Below are 27205 nucleotides of genomic sequence, written 5' to 3' on the forward strand. Positions count from 1 at the left end.
TAGAAAAACCTTGTGACCTCTCTAGAGGCCATATTTTTCATGGGATCTGTATGAAAATTGGTCTGAATGTTCATCTTGATGATATCTAGATCAAGTTTGAAAGTGGGTCACGTGCCGTCAAAAACTAAGTCAGTAGGTCAAATAATAGAAAAACCTTGTGACCTCTCTAAATGCCATATTTTTCATGGGATCTGTATGAAAATTGGTCTGAATGTTCAGCTTGATGATACCTAGGTCAAGTTCGAAACAGGGTCATGTGCAGTCAAAAACTAGGTCAGTAGGTCAAATAATAGAAAAACCTTGTGACCTCTCTAGAGGCCATACTTGTGAATGGATCTCCATAAAAATTGGTCAGAATGTTCACCTTGATGATATCTACGTCAAGTTTGAAACTGGGTCACGTGCCTTAAAAAACTAGGTCAGTACGTCAAATAATAAAAAAACCTTGTGACCTCTCTAGAGGCCATACTTTTCATGGGATCTGTATGAAGGTTGGTCTGAATGTTCATCTTGATGATATCTAGGTCAAATATGAAACTGGGTCAACTGCGGTCAAAAACTAGGTCAGTAGGTCTAAAATTATTAAAATCTTTTGACCTCTCTAGAGGCCATATTTTTCAATGGATCTTCATGAAAATTGATCTGAATGTTCACCTTGATGATGTCTAGTTCAGTTTCGAAACTGGGTCACGTGCGGTCAAAAACTAGGCCAGTAGGTATAAAAATAGAAAAACCTTGTGACCTCTCTAGAGGCCATATTTTTCATGAGATCTTCATGAAAATTAATGAGAATGTTCACCTTGATGATATCTAATTAAAATTCAAAACAGGGTCACGTACCTTCGAAAACTAGGTCAATAGGTCAAATAATAGAAAAACCTTGTGACTTCTCTAGAGACCATATTTTTCAATGGATCTTCATGAAAATTGGTCAGAATTTTTATCTTGATAATATTTAGGTCAAGTTCAAAACTGGGTCACATGAGCTCAAAAACTAGGTCACTATGTCAAATAATAGAAAAAACAACGTCATACTCAAAACTGGGTCATGTGGGAAGAGGTGAGCGATTCAGGACCATCATGGTCCTCTTGTTTAACTTTTAAGACTATGGAATTGGATCAGAAGTTTTCAAACGGTCTAATGTGTTTTTACACAACAGAAGTCAGTCTATAGTCTTGGAAGGTGACCATCCCAATAGGGTACCTGTAACATTTAGCGTTTCACAAGGCTCCGTCTTTGGACCTCTGTATTTTCTTATTCAGGAATGATATTACATCCTGTATCAAGCCACATGCCCTCATGGCTTCATAAAATGGAACATCACATTACAAGTCAAAACCTTTTCATATAAAACTTTTGTCTGTCATCAGCTGGAATATGCATCTACCACCTGGCATTGTTATACCCAGGTTGACACACATATGCTAACACACCCTTACCTTTGTTTTAGCTGATGTTGGATCCATCAACCTTTTAGAATTCATTTTCATCTTAATTAACACCTTTACAGCACCCACATTTTCTCAGTTTTTGAGAGAGAGAAAATTTCCCCTAACAAATCTGAATGAGTTATATAAATACTACTGTATTTACTTGCTTATAAGGTGGATTGCTTTATATAAGATGCGGTCCCAAGTTTGCGCCAAAATCGGCACCCTCTTATAAGACAGGTTCAATTTGTCTAACTTTTAAGTTTCGAAAATAATACTTTTTGTCAATTAGGGGGAGATTTGTAACTTTATATTTAGTGGCTAGTGCTAATACTAATATTATTTTAAGTAGGGCTGTCATCTTTAATCCCAATATCGACATATTGCAAAAGAAAAAGGAAAGAATGAAGCTTTTTAAATGCTGATAATATTCTATAGAAAATACAGGTAACTAAAAAAAAAACTTTTTCTCTTACCAGTACTATACATGCTTATATCAGTACTATACATGCTTTTATCAGTACTATACATGCTTTTATCAGTACTATACATGCTTATATCAGTACTATACATGCTTACTGTTGATATGTAATTTAGGTTTTTTTTTCAAGCAACACTCTTAAGCATTTTCAGAGGGCATGTATCATACAATGTAGACATCATTCTTGTTTAGTTTTAAGGTCTTGTATGTAAGCTAATGTAGAAGTGTTTTAAACAGTCAGTAATGTTATCATTGGTTAGCTCTTGTTTAAATATTTGTTTGAAAAATCTGTCATTTAGATAAAATCATTATTCCAGGACAATCTTACTTATTTCAGATCGCCATATAGACCTATGAGATGGATGTCGGGTTACGGTATACTTACAAGAGTCTCGCATTTCCGCGTTATCATTACTTTCAAACACGATTGCAGAGATTGGTTCCAAGATGGCAAAATATTTTGGGTAAATTTTTATCTTTATTCTTATAAATGTGTGTTGTCACTTCAGTAACGGAGCCATTATTTGAAATAAAAAAATTAAAGGGCGATGGTCTTGCGGTTAAGGTGTGGGCCACACAATCTTGGGGTTGTGGGTGCTAGCCCCACTGGGGTCACGACCGTGGCTTCTCATATGACACCTGTACTGGGTTTTCCAGGAAGCGGACTCGAGAGTGGTTCAAATAAGCTTATATTAGCTTTCATCACAGTCAAGCTAAAATAAATTAGTATAAACTACAACTTTTTGGTACTGATTTACTTAGATAAAATACATGTATTTGGATTTAATTTCCTGAAATGACTAAGTCACTAAGTCCTCCCTTGAATATTAATGATTTTACAGTCTTCTTTCATTTTGATGATAAATGTCTTTTTTAGATGCTGGAGGTCTGCCAGACTGTATTTCCCAGGGTACGATAAAAGTAAAGGAGATCACATCAGCAGCTCAGCAAGTTACAGATGAGGTTACCGTGAATCTCTTTGCTGATGCTGCCTGGTTAAAGAAAAGGGAATTTGGCTTGCCAAAGCAGAGTATTGTGATTGGTAGAGTAAAAGTAGAAGATTTACAATGGACTGGTTACACTAAGGACCTAAAGAACACCAGCAGTTTTCAACCATCAGTGACAGTGATTGTAACACAGTCTGAGGAGAAGGTATGTTGTGTGTTTAATCAAAAATAAAACTGAGGAAAGGGCTGTTAAATTTGTTTAACATCCCTTACATGTTACATTTTGAAAATTAAATAATGGTATTTGCAGTATTTGGTGAACTTTCACCATTGATATAATGTGTATTTGACCATAAGTTAAAGTCGTGTATACTGTATAATAGCATTAATTTTGCAGATTGTTTTTGGACTTGTTGTGTTGCCTTTGTCATGGTATTTTGGTTGTAATGTCTTTTAATGCTACTCCATTTTTAACTGTTTGATACTGTATATTGTACTTGATTTCTAATATAGTGATCGTTTTACCTAAAAAAAAAACCCTCAAATTTATTTTCAGGTCCATGAAGTATTAGCGGAATTCACTGAACCTCAGTTGAGTGATGTTATAATATACAATGATCAAACCAAAGCTGCAGTCCTTTACACTGACCTTAACAAGATGGACGTTGATGGCAAGTCAGCGAAATGTAGCAAATCTCTGACGGCTCAGGTGCAGTATTTGTTAGAGGAAAAGGTTATTATAGTATTAGAGAAAGTAACAAGTTACATTCGAGAGTTTGTACCGAGACAGGAAGAAGAATTGGATAGTTCGCTATTAGATTCCATACATATGAAACTGATCGAGAGTCTACGAAATCCATTTGTTGTCAAAGATCTGTCTCCAGATAGTGAAGGTAGTACTAGATTTTTTATGACTTATTTAAATATACTGTGAATTCATTTATGTCAGTGAAGGGCTGAATTTCGTGGATATCAAGGTTTGCATGAATCAAAAACATTATATGCTGAAAAATAAGAATATTTTCCATTTATTTAATCTTTATCCCTTACCATGCTGGACAGTTTGATTCTGCCTTTGCGACCAGTGCAGATTTGCCATGATTCAGACAGTATCTTTTTTGTATGAAATCTTTTTAACAGTTAATGGTACTGTCCAAATTGAAAGATGGACAAGTTCATTATAGAAATTTAGCAGGGTAAGGGTTAAGATTTGAAATCCACAAGCTTTAGTTCATGTTCCAGTGAAATATACATTTTTGCAGATGTCTCAAAATTTTATGCCCACAAAATTAAATGATGTCTTAGTAGCTCTTGCTTATTCATTGCAGCTTGATAAAATTGAGCGCTTTAAGCTTGCTGTATCAGTTGTATGACAGCTTTCTTGATCAAGCATATCTCTATGATGAATTGACAGAAGACAATGTGTAAGCATGTCTGAAATTATTTGTAAGCCACTACTGGTTTATTTGAAGAAATTGATAGTAGCTGTAGAGAACAAATCAGTCCAAGAAAATTGATAAAATTAACTTACCAGTGTAATGCGGCTAATCTACTGTTGGAAACCAAACAGTTATCGTTGTACTTGATGAAAGAGTAGCTGGCTTCAAAGGCAGATATGTGTGTCTGGGTCAGCTGCGTGCTCAAGATATATTGATGTCACTAGATCAGCAACCTCTGTGTAACATTTCCCATTGTTGTTGTTTTACAGAGATGGGAGAGTATACAAAAGGTCAAGCTGTAGTTAATATTTTGTCCTTTTATTCTCTCCTGATATTATGTACTGGTACAGTTTCAAATAAAAGTGCTCCAAAAACCCCTTGTTCTGGATTCAAGGTTATAAAACTTGAGGTTTGAGACAAGTCTCAGAATTCTAAGATTGAGCAATCAAATACCAGGGTTTTGAGTTTGGTCCCCAAAGTCTATTTTTATGATCTGTAGGAGTGTGAACAACCTTTCTACATCACAGTCATTTTATCAACAAATTGCAAAAGAATCGCTAACAAGAAAAAAAAAATGCTTGTACTTTTTGCCCTCAATGTTTACATTAGTGTTTGAAAATTTCTTATTCAGAGATAACTACAGAGAGGATCCCCACAGACAAAGAACTTTTTCAGATTGCGGAGGTTATTGTACGTCATTGGGAGGGGCTTGCGATATTACTAGGTATAACCCAGCTAGAAATTGAAAATATTAAAACGGACACTCGTGCAATAAGCATGCAAAGTATTCAGATGTTACAGACATGGAGAAAGAAGGAGGGAAGCAAAGCTACATTAAAGGAACTATTTAGAAATATGGAAGAAATGAATATGGACATTTCAGATCTCAAAAGTGAGTATGGAGATCCTAATTTTAAGTTATAAAAAGTGAACTTAGAAACCACTTTATTTATCTGATTGAGAAGACTGGAGTGTGTATACTGTTCAGATGTTTTCAGCTTTCCTGTTTTTGAAGGTATCTTATTTGGGACCTCTGTGGATAAGCACACCCGCTTATTTATCTCCCGCCACAAGTGGTGGGGGTTATAGGAATGGTCTCCATCCATCCTTCCATCCTGTCCTTCCGTCCTTCCGTAACATTTCGTTTCCGCTCTGTATCTCCTAAACCCCTTGAAGGATTTTCATGAACCTTTGGTCAAATGATCACCTCATCAAGACGATGTGCAGAACCCATGAGTCAGCCATGTTGGTTCAAGGTCAAGGTCACAACTCAAGATAAAAGGTTTGAGCCTTCCATTTGTGTCCGCTCTGTATCTCCTAAACTCCTTGAAGGATAATAACGAAACTTGAATAAAATGATCACCTCATCAAGACGATGTGCAGAACCCATGAGTCAGCCATGTTGGCTCAAGGTCAAGGTCACAATTCAAGGTCAAATGTTTGAGGCTACCATTTCGTGTTCGCTCAGTATCTCCTAAACCTCTTGAAGGATAATTATGAAACTTGGATTAAATGATCACCTCATCAAAACGATGTGCAGAACTCAAAAGTCAGCCATGTCGGCTCAAGGTCAAGGTCACAACTCAAGGTCAAAGGTTTGAGCCTTCCATTTTGTGTCTGCTCTGTATCTCCTAAACCCCTTGAAGGATTTTCATCAAACTTGGGTCAAATGATCACCTCATCAAGACGATGTGCAGAATTGATGAGTCAGCCATGCCGGGTCAAGGTCACAACTTAGAGTCAAAGGTTTGAACCTTCCATTTTGTGTTCCTTCTGTATCTCCTAAACCCCTTGAAGGATTTACATTAAACTTGGGTCAAATGATCACCTCATCAAGAACTCATGAGTCAGCAATGTCAACTCAAGGTCAAGGTCACAACTCAAGGTCAAAGGTTTTAGCTCTGTATCTCCTAAACCCCATTTAGGATTTTCATGTAACTTGGGTCAAATGATCACCTCATCTAGATGATGTGCAGAATTCATGGGTCAGTTCAAGGTCAGGGTCACAGCTCAAGGTCAAAGGTTTACCCTTTCACTATCCATACCAGTGGCGAGGGATTTAGCTGTCTTTCAGACTGCCTTGTCTCAATAGGGAGAGCGCAGATCTAACAATCACTGGGTCATGACTCTGGTTCAGTCCTCAGGTGAGGCATATGTTCTCCATGACGATTTGATAAAATACATTGTGTCTGAAATCCTTGGTCCACCTCTGATTCATGTGGGAAAGTTGGCAGTTACTTGCAGAGAACAGGTTTGTACTGGTACAGAATCTAGGAACACCGGTTAGGTTAACTGCTTGCTATTACATAGTTGAAATACTGTTGAAAACGGAAAACAAACAAAATGATTGCAGTTGCTGACTGAATTATTGTTAATCACTTGCCTCCCACCTCTGTGGTTTTGCTCCTTGCATGTATTGATATGTTAGGAAGCTAAAGTTCTACTTAGGTCTCCCTGCCCATGCCTGAAATAATGTTGTGTAGGGCACCTGATTGGTTGTTCAACAGTTACAGATGGCATATCACCATATAGTCTAAATTATGTCAGAAAGATTGACGATAATCATTAATGTGCAATAATTTTTTTGCAATATAAAAACAAAACAGGAGACAAAATTTGTGAAGGAGTTTAGCTAACATTGTAATGCTGGTGGGTTGAGGGTTTTGTATGACTGAAGGCATTATCATATTATTCATTCTGTTCAGCCAGTTTTTATACGCCCGTTTGAAAAACGGGACGTATTATGGGAACGCCCCTGGCGGGCGGGCGGGCGGGCGGCGTCCACAGACCTTGTCCGGAGCATATCTTCTACATGCATGAAGGGATTTTGATGAAACTTGGCACAGTTGTTCACCATCATGAGATGGAGTGTCATGCGCAAGAACCAGGTCCCTAGGTCTAAGGTCAAGGTCACACTTAGAGGTCAAAGGTCAAATTCAAGAATGACTTTGTCCGGAGCATATCTTCTTCATGCATAGAGGGATTTTGATGAAAGTTGGCATAATTGTTCATCATCATGAGAAGGAGTGTCATGCGCAAGAACCAGGTCCCTAGGTCTAAGGTCAAGGTCACACTTAGAGGTCAAAGGATACAAGAATGAAAACTTTGTCCGGAGCATTTCTTCTTCATGCATAGTGGGATTTTGATATAACTTGGCACAAATGTTCACCACCATGAGGCGGAGTGTCATGCACAAGAACCAGGTCTCTAGGTCTAAGGTCAAGGTCACACTTAGAGGTCAAAGGATACAAGAATGAAAACCTTGTCCGGAGCATGTCTTCCTTATGCATAGAGGGATTTTGATATAACTTGGCACAAATGTTCACCACCACGAGACGTAGTGTCATGCGCAAGAACCAGGTCCCTAGGTCTAAGGTCAAGGTCACACTTAGAGGCCAAAGGTCAGATACAAGAATGACTTTGTCCGAAGCATTTCTTCTTCATGCATGGAGGGATTTTGATGTAACTTGACACAATTATACACCATCATGAGACGACGTGTCATGCGCAGTTCCCTTCTTTCGAATTACTTCCCTTTGTTGTTACTATAAATAGCTTATATTGTAACTTTTTCATTACTAGTCATAGGGAAAAATCGAGACCACTTTTCTGTAGTACAATATGCATGCTACATCCAATTTTGAGGTGTATTTTGACCGGTCTCTACCTGGTAAAGAGTTTTATGAGGACTTACAATTTTTTTTTTGATTTTTTTTTTTTTTTTTAAGACTAACTTCCCTTAGTTGTTGCTATAAATAACTTATATTGTAACTTTTTTATAATTGACCATAGGGAAAAACCAAGACCACTTTTCTGTGGTACAACATAGATGTTACTTTCCAATTTTAGGTGTATTTTAAGGTATCTCTACCTGGTAAGAAGTTTTTTTGTGGACTTAGAAAAACAAAACACTTAGTTATTACTAAACAACCATAAAGTTAAAATTCCATTTGCAAATACAGGTGCTAGAGTAAAGAAATTTGCTGTGACGGGCGTATATTGTGACATTCTTGCACTCTTGTTTTCTATTGAGAATATGATGAGATGGAATTTTAGAAAACTTTTGTTAGGGAAACACTCAAACTGACTTCTATTTCCTTTCAGCATCTTTTGAGGGGCACAGGACAGATCTTCAGAAAGATGAAATATTTCACAAGAAACTAACAGACTTCGTCGTCTATAAAACCAAGTGTGTTGCTTGTGATACGCTGTCCAAACGATACGGAATTTCTGCTTCGCTCATCAATGAATTCTTAAATGCTGGATTCTTTGACTATGAAGCAAAATTGAAAGAGTCATTGAGCACCATCCATTTGCCCAAATGGCCTCGTGACAAAACGGATAATGGTGTTTCGACGTGCCGTATATTCTCGTACAGGTGTGCAATGAGCATGACCAAGATAATACACAGTACAGAGGACTACATTAAAGCCAAGCTTAGAATATTGGTTGTGTTGAAGAAACTACAGTTTGAGCTTTTTGGACTACTGTCCCAGGCTGATGTTCCTGTGTCCTTGACTGTGCCTGTTCTTCCCAGACTTACCCCGGAGCTACAGTATGAGCTGTTAAAGTAAGTTATTTTCTTTGTTTGAATCATTCAGATTTATTCATTTGTGTAGTTTGGTTTTCCACCATTCCCCCCCCACCCCCACCCCCACCCCTCCCCTGCCTATCACCTATACTTAAAAAGAAAATGGTTTGCTATAAAGCCTCACATAATTATTAAAGGGCAAGGAATGCCTGACAATAAGTTATTACCTCGACTATTTGAAGAATAGTCTAGCTATTCTACTCACCCTGGCGTCTGCGTCGGCGTCACACCTTGGTTAAGTTTTTGCATGCAGGTACATACAGCTCTCATTTAAAGGCATATATAGCGTTGAAACTTACTTTTTCTTTTTCTAGGTCAATTACCAACCTCACTGGGTCAAGTTCATAACTCTGACATGTATTTTGAGCAAATTATGCCCCCTTTTGGACTTAGAATATTCTGGTTAAGGTTTTACATGCAAATTACTATCTTCAAAACTAATGCTGATATTGAATAGAAACTTCACGTGTCTTCGGGGTTATAAAACTAGTTGATAGCAGCAAGTCCCATAACTCTGACCTTCATTTTGGCCAAATTATGCCCCCTTTTGGACTTAAAAAATTCTGGTTAAGGTTTTACATGCAAGTTACTATCTCCAAAACTAATGCAGATATTGAATTGAAACTTCACGTGTCTTCAAGGTTATAAAACTACATGATAGCAGCAAGTCCCATAACTCTGATATGCATTTTGGTCAAATTATGTCCCCTTTTGAACTTAAAACTTGTTTGATATTTAACATTTTGGGTAATATTTTCCTGCTTCTGGGACAATATTTCGAATAGTCGAGCTTGGCTGTCTTAAGGAAGCTCTTGTTTTAATATGAAAGTCATCCTCCAGCCTTTCGTAATGCTGAAAGAATTTTTAAAATCGGACATCTATTGAAAAAGATATGGCAGTTTGAAATTTAAGAAAATGGCTGATCGTGGAGGCAGCCATTTTAGTGTGTTTATGACGTCATTTACACACTGCTGAATTCTTTATTTAGATAATAACCTTTTAAATAGATTAATTTCATATGTTTCTTGAGTGTAAGGTGTAAAACATGGTAATTTCTTGCATTGTACTTCGTTGTTTAGGGTATACTGGTTTCAGGCTGTCCGTCCGTCTGTCTGTCTGTAGACACAATCTTGTGCACACCATCTCTCCTCATCCTGTGGACACAATTTGATGAAACTTCTCACAAGTGATCAGTAACAACAGTAGTTGTGCATGGTGCAATACTGCATGTTAGGTTCTTTCAGAATTTTTTTTTGCAGAGTTACGGGACTTTGTTTTTTGTTACTTTACTTATATATACATAGAGTCTGCATATGCAATCTTGTGCGCGCTAAATCTGAACCCATGCACACAATTTAATGAAACTTCACATAAGTGATCAGTAGAAACCCTAGTTGTGCATGGTGCATGTAAGGTTCTTTCAGAAAAAAATTCTGCACAGTTATGGGACTTTGTTTTTTGTTTACAGTCTGCATTATGCAATCTTGTGCATGCCTAATCTCCTGAACCCTTGCACACAATTTAATGAATCTTCACACAAGTGATAAGTACCAACCCTAGTTGTGCATGGTTATGTTCTTTCAGAAAAATGTTCTGCAGAGTTATGGGACTTTGTTTTTTGTACTATACTATATACGTACAGTCTGCATATGCAATCTTGTGTGTGCTTAATCTCCCGAACCATTGCACACAGTCTAATGAAACTTCACACAACTGATCAGTACCAACCTTACTTGTGCATGGTGCATGTTAGGTTCTTTCAGAAAAAATATTCTGCAGAGTTATGGGACTTTGATTTTTGTTACTATACTATATACATAGAGTCTATATATATATATATACAGTCCACAGAATTATGCAATCTTGTGTGCATCAAATTGCAATATACAGTGTCAGTGCATGCGGGGGATACATTCATCACCTTCAGTGATAGCTCTAGTTATAACTGAAAAAGTTAAGAAGCTATTTTACAGAAATAAATAAATACAGTTCCATTATGTGTCTAGAAATTTAATAAATCTGCCATTTTGTTTTTGTTGCCATGGCAACAATATGGCCACCAAATGCTTATAACTTTCTCATTTTAAAGTGGATTTTGAAAATTCTTTCACTTCCTTAAATTATAATTTAAGAAATCTTAGCAGACGAAATTAACATAACAACACCACCTTTGCCTTTCCCTTTAATTAGTGCATGACCTTTGCTCACATATTGTATTGTCCCCCTTGACCCAGTAAAAGCAGAGTTTTATCCCTTCATTTGTTTAAAAAATTCACATGCATTTTTATCAGGATCACTTCATTAACTTTAGAGTTATCGCCCTTTAATTATTTCATAATCCATAAATTCCCATATAACAAAGTTATCCATTGATGGATCTTCATGAAGTTTAACATAAATTTAGATCGCTACAGGTCTGTGTTGCATGCACATATTTCTTCAGGTTCTCCAGTATTTATTAAACTTCAGTGTTATTGCCTTTTAATTGTTCTAAAATTCATAGTTTCCCACAAATCAAAGTAACACATTGATGGATCATATGAAAGTTAATACAAATTTATAGATCACTATAGCGCAGACTTTTTCCCTTATGTGTTGTAAAAAATCAGCGAACTGTTGCATGGTCCTTTTTGTACATAACTTGTGTATATCTGGAAATCAAATATTTTTCAAATTATAGTCCCATCATTCAGAAAACATCCTGCTCCCTGGTATTCGGCCAGGGATATAAATTTACTGAATTCGTTTGAGGTTTTTATGCCCCCGAAGGGAGGCATATAGTTTTTGAACCGTCTATCAGTCTGTCGGTCTGTCCGCAATTTTCGTGTCCGGTTCATATCTTTGTCATCCATGGATGGATTTTCAGATAACTTGGCATGAATGTGGACCACAGTAAGACGACGTGTCGTGCGCAAGACCCAGGTCCGTAACTCAAAGGTCAAGGTCACACTTAGACGTTAAAGGTCATTATTCATGATAGTGCATTTGTGTCCGGTCCATATCTTTGTCATCCATGGATGGATTTTCAAATAACTTGGAATGAATGTGTACCACAGTAAGACGACATGTCACGCGCAAGACCCAGGTCCGTAACTCAAAGGTCAAGGTCACACTTAGACGTTAAAGGTCATATTTCATGATAGTGCATTGATGGGCGTGTCCGGTCCATATCTTTGTCATTCATGCATGGATTTTAAAATTATTGGGCATGAATGTGTACCACAGTAAGACAATGTGTTGCGCGCAAGACCCAGTCAAAGGTCCTAAACTCTAACATCGGCCATAACTATTCATTCAAAGTGCCATCGGGGGCATGTGTCATCCTATGGAGACAGCTCTTGTTCTTGCTTATATTCGCATATAATGTTACTTGTGAATTCAAAATATTCGTGAATCACATTATAACACACTCATCTTTGTCGAGCCCGCTTGCAGAAGTGAAGACATAATTGTTCAAATGGCTGTTCTGTTTGCGTGCGTCAGTGTGTCCGAATTTGATTGTCCGGACCATAACTTTGACATGCATGAAGCAATCTTGTTTATATTTGACGTGAATGTTACCCTCAGTGAGATGGAGTGTCATGCGCAAACCCCAGGTTCCTATCTTAAAGGCCAAGGTCACAGTTGGAGGTCAAAGGTTATGTCAGATCTATTTAGGCCCATAACTTAGACATGAATTGAGGAATTTTGTTTATATTTGGCATGAATGTTAACCTCAGTGAGACAGAGTGTCATTCACAAACCTCAGGTTCCTATCTCAAAGGTCAAGGTCACAGTTGGAGGTCAAAGGTCATGTCAGATCTTGTCCGGCCCATAACTTTGACATGCATTGAGAAATCCTGTTTATATTTGGCGTTAACCTTTAGTTAGTGAGATGGAGTGTCATGCGCAAACCCCAGGTTCCTATCTCAAAGGTCAAAGTCACAGTTGGAGGTCTAAAGTCATGTCAGATCTTGTCCGGCCGATAACTTTGACATGCATTGAGTAATCTTGTGTGTATTTTGAATGAATGTTTAATTCAAAGAGACTGATTTTATCTCAAAGGTCAAGATCACAGTTAGGGGTCAAAAGGCGGGCTTGACATGTTGCCTGTGGCCATCTAGTTTGTGAATTTTAAGCACCAAAAATATTACTGCTAGCCAAGAAATCTCTTTAAAGCTACTTGCCCACAGTTTGGGTGAAATTTTTCAACATGTTCATTTCCACTAAGTTTGGCATAGAATGTATTTATGGCACTGAGTGAAAATAAGAATGTATATTTTCTGCATTATTTCAAAAGTGTTGCAATGGTTTAATACTTTCTGCACAATATTTTTGGTTATTTATAAGAATATCTTGCAAAAATCTTATGTCAGTAAGTTTGTTCTACTAGTCACTTTCAGAGTACTCACTTTTTAGCTCACCTTAGCCAAAGGCCCATGGTGAGCTTTTGTGACCGTTCAAGGTCCGTCGTGCGTAGTCCGTCTGTCAACATTTTCTAAAAAAATCTCCTCCAAAAAACCACTAGGCAGAATTACACCAAATTTCATAAGAATGATCCTTGGGTGGCCCCCTTTCAAAATTATTCAAAGAATTGAATTCAGTGCAGAACTCTGGTAGCCATGGTAACCGAAAGAAAAAACTTTAAAAATCTTCTTGTCCAAAACCTCAAGGCATAGAGCCTTGATATTTGGCATGTGACATCTTATGGTCCTCTATCAAATTTATTCAAATTGTGCCCCTGGGGTGAAAAGAGGCCCAACCCCGGGGGTCACATGTTTTACATAGACTTATATAGGAAACAACTTTAAAAATCTTCTTGTCTGAAAGTGCAAGGCTTTTGCTTTTAATATTTGTATTTTGCATTGCCTTATGGTCCTCTACCAAAATTGTTTAAATTATGCCCATGGGGTGAAAATAGGCCCTGCCCCGGGGGTCTCAAGTTTTACATAGGCTTAATATATAGGATTTTTTTAAAAAATCTTCTTGTCTGAAAGTTCAAGGCCTAGGCCTTTGATATTTAGTATGTTGCATTGCCTAGTGAATCTCTAACAATTGTTCAAATTATGCCCTTGGGTGAAAAGAGGCCCTGTCCCGGGGTTCACTTGTTATATGAGTTACATAGGAAAAAATACTTCAGTAATTATCAGGTCATATTTCCTAGACTGATTAATTATAATTACCTAATGGTCCTAAGTAATTAGGGGTCACCTGACTGTGACCTTGACCTTCTGACCTACTTTCTTGTTTTTTAAGATACCGTCTTGAAAATTGGATAACATGTACAGTTTTACACACCGATCTTAAAACTGACTTTCAGTGACCATGAATGTGACCTACTGACCTACTTTCTTGACATTTTAGCATCAGTTTGACATTTGAAATATGTGGCTCATATTACTCAGGTGAGCAATCCAGGGTCATCATGACGCTCTTGTTACAGATTTTTGGGAGAAATTATATTTCGCCTAAAATGTGTGTGTTTGACCTTTAAAGCCTACAAGAAAATTATCCAGTTTACAGTAACTAGAAATTCCTAATATACATATTCCTTATGAAAAGTTCACAATATATTTTCTCAAAGTTTGTTGTGCATTTTATATTTAAAGCAGAAAAAAGACATTTTTGAAAATTTGTAAAAAAAAAAAAAAAAAAGAAATAGAAAAATTCAACTACTAGTATAGTATGTTTGTATAATGTATTACAGATAGTCCTTCTTGATGTGACAACTCACATTTATGTATACATTTATGTAATTTCAGGCTTGAAGAGGTCACTGGGTGTGGAACATGTTTTGGCGAACTTATGTTACACTTGAGGAAGACTTTATATCCTGCTAGGAAAGAGGACATTAGACAGATACTAAAGGAATACAAGTACTCAGGAGGATTTAAATCAGAAATGATGGAAGAAAAAAAAGAACAAGTACGCATCATGCCTTTGGTGCTGGAACAGGGCCAAGAGTTACGAGGAAGGCGGATGGGAGCGGATGATTTTAGTTATGGAAGCCTGGGGTGCTTTTTTCACTTGAAGCCAAACAGGGATAAATCTAGAATGTGTCAAGGGGAAACAGGGGCAATGATTAGCACTGGTTATGCCATTCAGGAGGCAAAAGATCATTGCCTGACTTGTGCCCATTGTTTGAAAGACTGTGAAGAAAACATAGAAGTCAGAACAAGTGGTGGCAACGAATACAGCCATATTGGAACTAAGAAATGTTTCTTGTACAATCCAGAAGCTTTGGATGTGGCATCAGTTCAAGTTTTAGACGACAAACTTGAACATTGTGATTCCGGATTAAAAAGATCTGACAGAGTGTCTGTACAGGACTGGAAGGTGTTTGATGTAGATCCGATACGAAGAGATGTCCACAAGGAAGGATGCAGAACAGGCTTTACAAGGGGACTTGTCATGTCTACAGACTACATGACAGAAAAAATTATGGATTATAATATATTAAAGTTTAAGAGAACTCGATCCTTTGAAGGAAGATTTCAACCGTCGTACAATATTTTGATCGAATCTTTACCTGGAGCTGGTGAACAGATAAGGGATGTTTTAACTGATGAACCCATAGAGCCATTAGAAGGTAAGAAGTTGATTTATTGACACATGAATAATGATATGTTTATACAAATTGGCTGCCACATTTTTTTTTAACATGAAACATACTAATTTCTTGTGAAATCTTATTTTCTTTGACTAATTTCTCATACATTTGTTAAAATTTGAATATTTGATTCAGAGAGGAAGAAACCAAACATTGTTGTGAATGATGTTCAAATTGCACTTTTGAGTACTAATGTAATTTAAATACTGTTATTCTCTTTTTTGTATGAAATACAACGTTTAAGGGAATAGGTTGAAAAGTTGGCAGTAAGAAGTAGGGCAGTGGGTATGACAAGAATCATAAATCGATCTGAAATATTTTTTTAAAATTATGTTTCTTTTTGTACAGAGCCTGCAGACAGAAGAGAACATGTTTTATATATAAATAATGATAACATGATGTGCAATACAATAAGTTATGCTTTAAACCTTCATTCCTATGTAAAACACAGCTGCAGGGGTTTACTGTCTCTCACACTACTCTTGTTTCTTCTCAGCTGGACCTTTCTCGTTGGAAGGTGACAGTGGATCAGTTATCATAGCTGACGATGCAGATACTGTGGTGTCTGTCAATGCTGTTGCCCTTCTTCTTGGAGCTGTTGTGAGACAGGAGCAATTCCTTCATAGCTATGCTAGTTTGATGAAAAAAACGATTGAAGAAGTAGAAGTACAGTATGATTGTACTGCCACTCCTTGTAAGTAGAATTTAATTAATTGTTAGGATATACAGCGGAATCCAGCTATTAAGCCCACCAATGGTTCTTACGCAAAATGGTCTTATTAGTGGAACAGTCTAGGTGGGTGGGAATATAATATGTACATATATATCATAGTGATAAATTCACTCTTTCTTTTGTTTATATGTATACATTGTGGACATACGGCAAAAAAAGCGTTTGGACAAACAAGTAATAAAACATACTCATAAGATAGACCCATTTCATCTTTTGAATTATCATAATGCAATTTTAAGCTTAAATATAATGCGTGATAGATATAATAATGTTGTAGGTGTATTACTTAAAACTTTATGTATTGAATGTATTTTTCATTTAATGACTTAATCATCAGCTTATTTAATAAAGTTGACCAGATCATTACAAAGTTACAAAAAGTGAAATGCAAATCTTTTTGCTGTTTTTATCTGCTGACTAGCTGACAAAAGAAAAGTAATAATGTCGTCTTATTTCCTTGTATGAAAGTGATATCTAAGGGTATTAATTTTCCTCAGTATTAACTCTTTGATGTTAGTGATCATTTTATGTTAATACTTCAGCAAAGCTGCGACCAGGTGGACGTACTGCAGAAGGAGCTGTTGGAGGTGGAGCTGTTGGAGGTGGAGCTGTTATCGGTGGTCAAATAATATATGAGAGAGCAGTTTAAGTTGGACCTCCATTTCAGACTTAATCAGGGTCTATCACTCCAGCAGTAGTAATGTATTTCTAGAAACCTTGAAAACTGTTAGGAGCATAATTTAACTCTCTAAGAAACTATTCGAGATGGAGCTTCATTTTGTATATCAAGTTTTTTAAGATGGGACGTTACTTCTTTGTCCTTAAGATAAGAGCAGAACTTACATTCATGGCAAAAAATATAAGCCAATTGCAGAGCTGTCATAGATGAGACAGCTTTTGGAGGTGGAGCTTCTCTTATTGGCCTGATATAAGAAAGCTTTGGGAGGAGGAGCATCTCTTATAAGACAAAGATAAGGCAGTCACTGAAGTAGGAGCTAAACTTTCCAGTACAAAAATAATAAAGTTGGTGAAGGGGAGCTGCACCTCATGGTCAGAACTGAGGCAGCTGTTGGAGGATGAGGTCAAAGATAAGATAGATTCTGAGGGTGGGGAGCTTGGACAAAGAATATCAGTCCTTGGAGACAGATCTCTTATTGGTCTTACATTGTAGTTGAGACAGCTTTTAGAGTAGGGTTTACACCTGTTCATCAAAAATGAGACAGAGTTGAAGGAGAAGCTTTGCCTTTATATTGGAAGTGGTGTTTCACTTCTTGGACAAAGATGAGTCAGCACCTGTAAGACTTGAAGCTCCTCTACTTGTTGCTGTAAGCTTTGTTGCTTTGAGATATTAATGATGTGCTTCATTTTATAGTCTTGTTTGTTTGAAATATATTTTATATTTGAAGTTATATACTAAATTTTTGGCAATGTTTAAAGTACCAAAGCTAGTTTTTTAAATTAAATTTTACTTCATTTTGTAAATGAATTTATTGTGTTGAGATTTGTTAACTATGCACCAGATTAAATTTTTTATTATTTTACTTTTAGAATTTGTAAAATGTACTTCAGATGGGTTAGTGTATTCACAATGTACTTAAATGTTATATATCTTTCTTTTTTGTTATCATGTATGACTTTTTAATTTGTTTAATTCTACAAAGTGTCATACTATTAGAATGATCTTGTAATTGTTAAAATAATATATAATGTACACTAAACAACTGATTGATGAAAGTCACAAGGGGATGAAGAAACTGCTTAAGGTATCACCTTTGCTTGATACTAACGTTAAAAAGTCATTATTTGAGTTTAGAAGATTTCCACTTGGTTTGGCTGTTCTAAACGATTTGCGTAAAATTTTAATGCTAAATGCAAAATGACCAGTCTTGTTATGATGTGGTTTCACTGTAAATATGCATTTGCGCCATTTTTTGGGACTGAAACATTGAACTTGTAAAGAAATTAGGCAATGGTTTATTCACGTATGGTGTGTATGTGTGTTGAATGTGCTGTCTGTAGAAGGTGGCCAGAAGAAAACCATGTAGGTTTATTGACAAGAAGGTGTTGAATAGCGTTGTGTTGAGCAGTTATACAGTAGATGTTTTGGATAAAGAGGCCAGTATATCTTCTTATCATAGCTTGTTCAACAGACGCAATTGTTGTCAATTTCTAGGTGTATGTTTGATATTCATTTACTTCAAGCTTAGCGTACCAAGCTATGATGTTGTTATAGCAGACAGGCAACAGAAAGAGGTACTTCGGAATTCATTTGAAACAATCTTTTTTAGATAAAAATATATTATGGTACGTACTACAGTACTGAGTTGCCGTATCATATTAAACTGTGATAAAACATGTCTGATAGTGCCCATCCCTGCTGCCTTGGTACTGGAGCCCGTGATGCTCGAGGGAGCAGTGTTTCACTGTATAAATGGATAATTTTTCTGATTCCTGGAAGTGCATGTACTTTGATTTTTTTCTGACTTTAGATAAAAGTAAAAACAAAGTGATGCTGTAGGTTTGAGACAGTATTTTTACATGTAACACATTTGTGTAGTTTGTAAAATTGTGAATTCATGTAATATTGTAGGCATGAAATTTTGTGAAATGGGGTTCTTTCATAGGATTTAACCCTTATCATGCTTGGCACAACTGATTCTGCCTTTGTGACCAGTGTAGATCGTGATCAGCCTGTACATCTGTGCAGTCTGATCAAGGTCTGCACTGTTTGCCATTCAGTCAGTATTTTTTTGGTAAGTACCCCTTTTAACAGTTAATGGTACTGTCCAAATTGAAAGATGGGAAAGCTCATTATGGAAATTTAGCAGGGTAAGGGTTAAATTCATGGATTTCAACCTATGAAGATAAAATTAACAGGAATGAACATGAATTTTGTTTGATGGGATTTAATTTTATGGATTGACTCAACCAGGAAAGCCATGAAAATTTAGACCCCCACAAATAATGATTTTACAGAATAATGCAAAATCTATTTACTGTGTTAGTCAAAAAGTAAAAATTAGACGTAAATTTGAAGGAATTTAGCTGAAGTTTGTATCATACTCATGAAGTGTAAGATTTAATGTTTTCATTTTTAGTGTGACTTTTCCAAAAAAAAATAGAGCTATTGCACACGCCCAGGCGTCGGCATCGGCGCTGGCGCTGCTGTTGGTCTAAGTTTTTGATAAAGTCAAATATCTCTGTTACTATCAAAGCTGTTGACTTGAAACTTGAAATAGTTATTTACTATCAAAGTCTACACCAGGAGAAAGAATCCCCATAACTTTGGTTTGAATTTTGACAGATTTATGCCCCTTTTTAACTTAGAATTTTTTGGTTAAAGTTTTTGATAAGGTCAAATATCTCTGTTACTATCAAAGCTTTTGACTTGAAACTTAAAATAGTTATTTACTATTAAAGTCTACACCAGGAAAAACAATTCCTATATCTCTGATTGAATTTTGACAGATTTATAATTATGCCCATTTTTAACTTAGAAATGTTTTGGTTAAAGTTTTATATAATGTCCAATATCTCTGTTACTTTCAAAGCTATTGACTTGAAACTTAAAGTAGTTATTTACTATCAAAGGCTACACTAGAAAAACAATCCCCATAACTCTGATTGAATTTTGACAGAGTTATGCCCCTTTTTAACTTAGAATTTTTAGGTTAAAATTTTATATAATGTCCAATATCTCTGTTACTCTCAAAGCTATTGACTTGAAACTTAAAATAGTTATTTACTATCAAAGTCTAAACCAGAAGAAACAGTCCACATAACTCTGATTATATATTTGATTGAGTTAAGCCCCTTTTACTGACAAAGCTCAAATTCTGAGTCAAGCACTGAGAAAAGTCGAGTGTGCTGTCTTACAGACAGCTCTTGTTTGTTGTTTTTTTAAGTTGATGACTTTGTGTACATTTGGAGGTATGCCCCTCTTAAAGGTCATAATGCCTTTCTTTAAAATGTGGCTGCCACATTTTTAGCTCACCTGTCACAAAGTGACAAGGTGAGCTTTTGTGATCGCGTGGTGTCCGTCGTCCGTCGTCCGTCCGTGCGTGCGTGCGTGCGTCCGTCCGTAAACTTTTGCTTGTGACCACTCTAGAGGTCACATTTTTCATGGGATCTTTATGAAAGTTGGTCAGAATGTTCATCTTGATGATATCTAGGTCAAGTTCGAAACTGGGTCACGTGCCATCAAAAACTAGGTCAGTAGGTCTAAAAATAGAAAAACCTTGTGACCTCTCTAGAGGCCATATATTTCACAAGATTTTCATGAAAATTGGTCAGAATGTTCACCTTGATGATATCTAGGTCAAGTTCGAAACTGGGTCACGTGCCGTCAAAAACTAGGTCAGTAGGTCTAAAAATAGAAAAACCTTGTGACCTCTTTAGAGGCCATATATTTCACAAGATCTTCATGAAAATTGGTCAGATTGTTCACCTTGATGATATCTAGGTCAAGTTCGAAACTGGGTCACGTGCCGTCAAAAACTAGGTCAGTAGGTCTAAAAATAGAACAACCTTGTGACCTCTCTAGAGGCCATATATTTCACAAGATCTTCATGAAAATTGGTCAGAACGTTCATCTTGATGATATCTAGGTCAAGTTCGAAACTGGGTCACGTGTTGTTAAAAACTAGGTCAGTAGGTCAAATAAAAGAAAAACCTTGTGACCTCTCTAAAGGCCATATTTTTCATGGGATCTGTATGAAAGTTGGTCTGAATGTTCATTTTGATGATATCTAGGTCAAGTTCGAAACTGGGTCACGTGCGGTCAAAAACTAGGTCAGTAGGTCTAAAAATAGAAAAACCCTGTGACATCACTAGAGGCCATATATTTCATGAGATCTTCATGAAAATTGGTCAGAATGTTCATCTTGATGATATCTAGGTCAAGTTTGAAAGTGGGTCACGTGCCTACAAAAACTAGGTCAGTAGGTCAAATAATAGAAAAACCTTGTGACCTCTCTAGAGGCCATATTTTTCATGGGATCTGTATGAAAGTTGGTCTGAATGTTCATCTTGATGATATCTAGGTCAAGTTCAAAAGTGGGTCACGTGCCGTTAAAAACTAGGTCATTAGGTCAAATAATAGAAAAACCTTGTGACCTCTCTAAAGACCATATTTTTCATGGGATCTGTATGACAATTGGTCTGAATTTTCACCTTGATGATATCTAGGTCAAGTTCGAAACAGGGTCATGTGCTGTCAAAAACTAGGTCAGTAGGTCTAAAAATAGAAAAACCTTGTGAACTCTCTAGAGGCCATACTTGTGAATGGAACTCCATAAAAATTGGTCAGAATGTTCACCTTGGTGATACTTAGGTCAAGTTTGAAACTGGGTCATGTGCCGTCAAAAACTAGGTCAGTAGGTCAAATAATAAAAAAACCTTGTGACCTCTCTAGAGGCCATACTTTTCATGGGATCTGTATGAAAGTTGGTCTGAATGTTCATCTTGATGATATCTAGGTTAAATTTGAAACTGGGTTAGCTGCGATCAAAAACTAGGTCAGTAGGTCTAAAATTATTAAAATCTTTTGACCTCTCTAGAGGCCATATTTTTCAATGGCTCTTCATGAAAATTGATCTGAATGTTCACCTTGATGATATCTAGGTCAGTTTCGAAACTGGGTCACGTGCGGTCAAAAACTAGGCCAGTAGGTATAAAAAATAGAAAAACCTTGTGACCTCTCTAGAGGCCATATTTTTCATGAGATCTTCATGAAAATTAGTGAGAATGTTCACCTTGATGATATCTAGGTAAAAGTCAAAAGAGGGTCAGGTACCTTCGAAAATTAGGTCAATAGGTCAAATAATAGAAAAACCTTGTGACCTCTCTAGAGACCATATTTTTCAATGGGTCTTCATATCTTGATAATATCTAGGTCAAGTTCAAAACTGGGTCACATGAGCTCAAAAACTAGGTCACTATGTCAAATAATAGAAAAAACGACGTCATACTCAAAACTGGGTCATGTGGGAAGAGGTGAGCGATTCAGGACCATCATGGTCCTCTTGTTCATTTTAGACATAAATTATATTATTTGACTATGTATTAATTTTTCCTGTAAAATGGTGTACAGATAGTTACATGTACTTCAGCTGCTGTGAATTTTATGTTTTTTGTAACACCACTAGGGATATTCTAATTCTTGTTTCAAGACTAGATAAATAAGTGTTTTTGAACAAAGTAGTTAAAAATACTACATCAGATAAAATGGATCTAAAAGTTTTAAAGGAAATTATTTAATAAGCTTAATATACAAATATTAGACATAAGTTTTTGTGCAGTACTGTGTTTCTATATTTCACAAAACTGCTGAAAAACAAAATTTTAAACATTTGTCCATAAGTCTCACCTCAAAGCATTCAATAAATGTTACTCACAAGCTCATTACAGTTGCATTTGTAAATAGGAAAAATGAAATTTATAAAAACCTAGTCAGTCTTCTTTCAGATATGTGGGGCTTGTCAATTTAAGCTCAACTGTTCAAAGAATAGGTGTATTGTTTTTCATGATGTTTGTAATAGTCTAATGACTAACCATACACAAATGTGGAGGTACATGGAAGTTTATTAAATGAAAATACACTTGATGTTAACTCGTAGAGCTCTCGGAAAATACTGGCTTGCCCGGCTGTTTGAAATCAGTATATGTATATCAGAATCCTAGACAATCATGTAGTCTGTTTCAAATTATATCAAGTATCAATGATACAATAGGTAGAGCTATTGGACTCACCCATGTGTCGGCATCGGCGTCCCGATTTGGTTGTTAATAAGTATTTGTATGTAATTATATCTCATTTCTGTTTTGAGAATTTTTCACATTAGTACCCTTTTGAAAGTTGAGGACTGTTAACATTCACTTCTTTGAAGAGAACTAAATGAAAACTTTTACATAGTGTCAATTTGCAGAGTAGTTGAAAGCCTTAATAACCTGACTCAGTGAATTTTTTTGTAACATATAGTTACATAAACATGTACTGTCTATTGATTATAGTAAAAGAAAATATGACTGTTCTACTTTTCTATGTCAAAGCAGTTTTGTGGTGGGTATGAATCATTTGTAGTAGTTTTTAGCTCACCTGAGCACATAGTACTCAGGGTGAGCTATTGTGATCGCTCACTGTCCGGCCGTCTAGCGTCCAGCCGTGCAAATTTTCCTTTAAACAACATCTACTCCTAAACCACCAGGCAAATTTTGATGAAACTTCACAGAGATGGTCCTGTGAGGGTTTTGATATTTGGTATGTAGTTTCATCTTATGGTCCTCTACCAAGATTATTCAAATGATCTCCCTAGGGTCAAATGTGGCCCTGCCTTGGGGGTCACATTGTTTATATAGGGAAAAACTTTGAAAATCTTCTTGTCCAAAACCACAGGGCCTAGGGCTTTGATGTGTGTAGCATCATCTAGTGGGCCTCTACCAAGATTGTTCAAATTATCCCCCTAGGGTCAAATATGGCCCTGTCCTGGGGATCGCATGGTTTATATAGACTTATATAGGGAAAACTTTGAAAATCTTCTTGTCCAAGACCACAGGGCCTAGGGCTTTGATATTTGGTATGTAGCATCATGTAGTGTGTCTCTACCAAGATTGTATAAATTATATCATGAGGGTCAAATATGGCCCCGCTCCGAGGGTAACATGGTTCATATTAGACTTATATAGGGAAAACTGAAAATCTTCTTGTACAAAACCACATGGCCTAGGGCTTTAATATTTTGTATATAGCATCATATAATGGTCCTCTACCCATTGTTCAAATTTCCTCCTAGGGTTAAATATGGCTCCACCCTAGGGGTCACATGGTTTATATAAATTTGTATAGGGATAACTTTGAAAATCTCCTTGCGCAAAATCACATGGCCTAGGGCTTTGATATATGTCTCCCCACATATTGTTTTTGCCCTGTCAGTCCGTCCATGCGTCACACTTTATTTCCGATCAATAACTGGAGAACCATTTGACCTAGTATCTTTAACTTAATAAGATGGCAGGGCTAATAAAGTAGACGACCCACTTTTGTTTTTGGGGTCACTCCATCAAAGGTCAGGGTCAAAGGGACCAGAACATGGAAAGCCATTTCCGATCAATAACTTGAGAACAACTTGACCCAGAATGTTGAAACTTCATAGGATGATTGGACATGCAGAGAGATGACCCCTGTTGTTTTGGGGTCACTGTTAAGGGTCAAGGTCACAGGGGCCTGAACATGAAATACCATTGCCGATCAATAACTTGAGAATCACTTGACTCAGAATTATGTAACTTCATAGGATGATTTGACATGGATAGGATTACCCCTATTGATTTTGAGGCCACTCCATCAAAGGTCAAGATCACAGGGACCAGAACATGGTAATCCATTCACAATCAGTAACTTGAGAACCATTTGACCTAGAACCTTCAAACTTTATAGGGTGATAAGACTTGCAGAGTAGATGACCCATAGTGTTTTTGGGGTTATTCCATCAAAGATCAAGGTCACAGGGGCCATCCGTCCATCACACTTCATTTTCAATCAGTAACTGGAGAACCATTTGACCTAGAACTTCAAACTTCATAGGGTGATAGTGCTTACAGAGTAGATGAACCTGATTATTTTAGGCTTACTATATCAAAGTTTAAGGTCACAGGGGCCTGAACATGGAAAAGCGTTTTCGATCAATAACTTGAGAAACTTCATTTCATAGGATGATTGAATATGTAAAGTAGATGACCCCTATTGATATTTTTGGGTCACTTCTTCAAAGGTCAAGGTCACAGGGACCAGAATATGGAAACGGTTTCCAATCAATTTGACCCAGAACCTTCAAACTTCATAGGACTTACAGAGTGGATGACCCTTATTGTCTTTGGGGTCACTTGAGCAAAAGTCAAGGTCACATGGGCCTGAACATTGAAAACTTTTTCCCATTACAAACTTGAGAAGCACTTGACCAAGAATGTTGAAATTTCAGAGGATGATTTGACATGCAGAGTAGATGACCCCTAATTATTTTGGGGTCACTCAATCAAAGGTGAAGGTCAAAGAACATTGAAAACCGTTTCCAATCCATTACTTGAGAACCAATAAGCCCAGAATGTTGAAACTTCATGGGATGATTGGACATGCCGAGTAGATGATCCGTATTGCAGTCAACCATCAGGGTTTCTTTGACTCGCGCCTGTCCCCTAGTGACTTCTTGTCTACTACTACTGTGCATTCGGGGAGACATGCTCCTTCTACAAAAACATCTTCTAGTTGGTATGTAGCATCGTGTAGTAGTCCTTTACCAAGATTGTTTAAATTATCCCCCTAGGGTTAAAACTGGCTCCGCCACTGAGGATGGAGAGCACATGGTTTAAGCAAGGAACTAAACTCAGGTAAGCAATATATGTCCATCATGGCCCTCTTGTTTTGAAGTTGTAGTGATAGCTCTAAAAATCATTGAAGTATTAAATACAACATTGTGACGTGCAGTGCACAGAATCTTTCAGGTTCAGGTCAGGAGGGATCAGAAAGGTCTTAAAATGTGCTCCATCTTGTTTGGGGCATAACTTTGTTTCACAGAATGCAATTTTTATTTAAACTCTGTAGAAATAGTATCACAACATTGTGCACAAAATCCATTCTGCTATTACCAAGGTCCAAAGCATGAGTCTTAAGAAAGGTCATAGGTACTGCACTTCCTTGTCTGAGTAGAGATGGATGCAAGGAACAAGTTACTTGAAATTTACAAGGATTGTTTGTGAAACACATGACCCATGATGACCTTTTGGAGGTCTCAAGTTTGCATTTGCCTTCTCCTTAGACCCAATGGCCATCGGCTGTCATGTTTGATGGCTGTAGGTTTAAGCATTCTCCAGCTATTGATCAGAAACCATTTCTAGTAAGGTCAGTGACCATTGACCAACTGGCTCCTGAAACAGTAGGGGTCATCTAGTGACCACAGGCAAACACATGAAATTTAAATCAAATACCAAAGCAGTCTCCAGTTACTGACAGGAAATTGTTTGCAGCCTTAGGTCTCTGTAGCATTTTGTCTCAATAAAATACTGTAAAAGCAGAAATTTTTGCGAGGGTTTAATTTTTGCTATATTTGCGAGGCCCTACATCTCGCGAAGATTATTCCTCGCGTAAATATTCACCATTAGTATAATTCTAATTCAAGTAGGATACCATTTTTACAATTTCGCAAATATTAAACCTCGTGAACATACTCAAAATTTCAAATTCGCAAAATTTTGACACAGCGAAAATATATGCTTTTACAGTAACCCCAAAAAATAAGAGGTCATCTTGTGATCACAGGGAATGAGCACATTTCAACACTGTAGGCTTAACACATTGTAGTTACTGCTCAGAACTGCCTTCTATCTCATTATCACCATGACCTTGACATAATGACCTTCAAAACTGCAGGGACTTTTCACTAACCACTGACAATCTTCCTAGGTAGTAATTTTATTAGAAACCAAATTGTGAATTGATGGACTCGAACAGGAGCATAACAATATATCTGTCTTGTTCAAGGAGGGATATAAATATTGCCTGTCTTGTCTTCTGCCATTTTCAGTTTATCAACTCTAATTACATGTATGAAATGTTTAGGAAAGTTAATAAAATGAAACAAAATTTCTGCTTTGTTCTCTTTTATTTTTTTATCACATTGTGTGTTTTAAACAACATGAAGCATCACAGATGGTGAAATTACAAACAAAATAATGTTCAATGATAATTTTAGAGAAAACAGTCAATGTTGTCAACTAGTGAAAAAGGTGCCTAAAGACAAAGGAAACCTACTTACTCAACTAAAAATTAGTACTTGGCATACATTCTTTATTCAATGAAGTAGAACGGATCTTGTTCTGACATGTTTGAAACATTTGCAGACTGTTATCAATAAAATTTGCTTTAGACTATTAAAGCAATCACATGCTACCAGATGGGTGCAATAGTCTTTGTCTTGACTCCCATCCAATCTTGATGTGAACAA

At 36.7% G+C, this 27205-nt stretch overlaps 1 protein-coding gene across 1 annotated transcript; it reads left to right on the forward strand.

The window, feature by feature from the left end:
• Window positions 1–1781: 1781 nt before the first annotated feature.
• LOC123534413 (uncharacterized) lies at window positions 1782–26848 on the forward strand. The gene is made up of 9 exons (XM_053520106.1): window positions 1782–1878; window positions 2250–2376; window positions 2790–3064; window positions 3416–3752; window positions 4930–5190; window positions 8403–8868; window positions 14631–15457; window positions 15975–16172; window positions 16754–26848. Exons 2-9 carry the CDS (start codon window positions 2271–2273, stop codon window positions 16858–16860), a joined length of 2577 nt encoding a protein of 858 aa, XP_053376081.1. The 5' UTR covers window positions 1782–1878; window positions 2250–2270; the 3' UTR covers window positions 16861–26848.
• The last annotated feature ends 357 nt before the right edge of the window (window positions 26849–27205 follow it).

The sequence above is a fragment of the Mercenaria mercenaria genome, chromosome 12, assembly GCF_021730395.1.
Source record: "Mercenaria mercenaria strain notata chromosome 12, MADL_Memer_1, whole genome shotgun sequence".
In the NCBI taxonomy this organism is placed as follows: Eukaryota; Metazoa; Mollusca; class Bivalvia; order Venerida; family Veneridae; genus Mercenaria; species Mercenaria mercenaria.

Bases quoted from the DNA above. Each gene is read 5' to 3' on its own strand.
- LOC123534413 (XM_053520106.1), top strand. From the start codon at position 2,271: ATGGATGTCGGGTTACGGTATACTTACAAGAGTCTCGCATTTCCGCGT. The intron at 8,869-14,630 runs GTAAGTTATTTT...ATGTAATTTCAG, and splicing joins CTACAGTATGAGCTGTTAAA to GCTTGAAGAGGTCACTGGGT. The intron at 15,458-15,974 runs GTAAGAAGTTGA...GTTTCTTCTCAG, and splicing joins ACCCATAGAGCCATTAGAAG to CTGGACCTTTCTCGTTGGAA.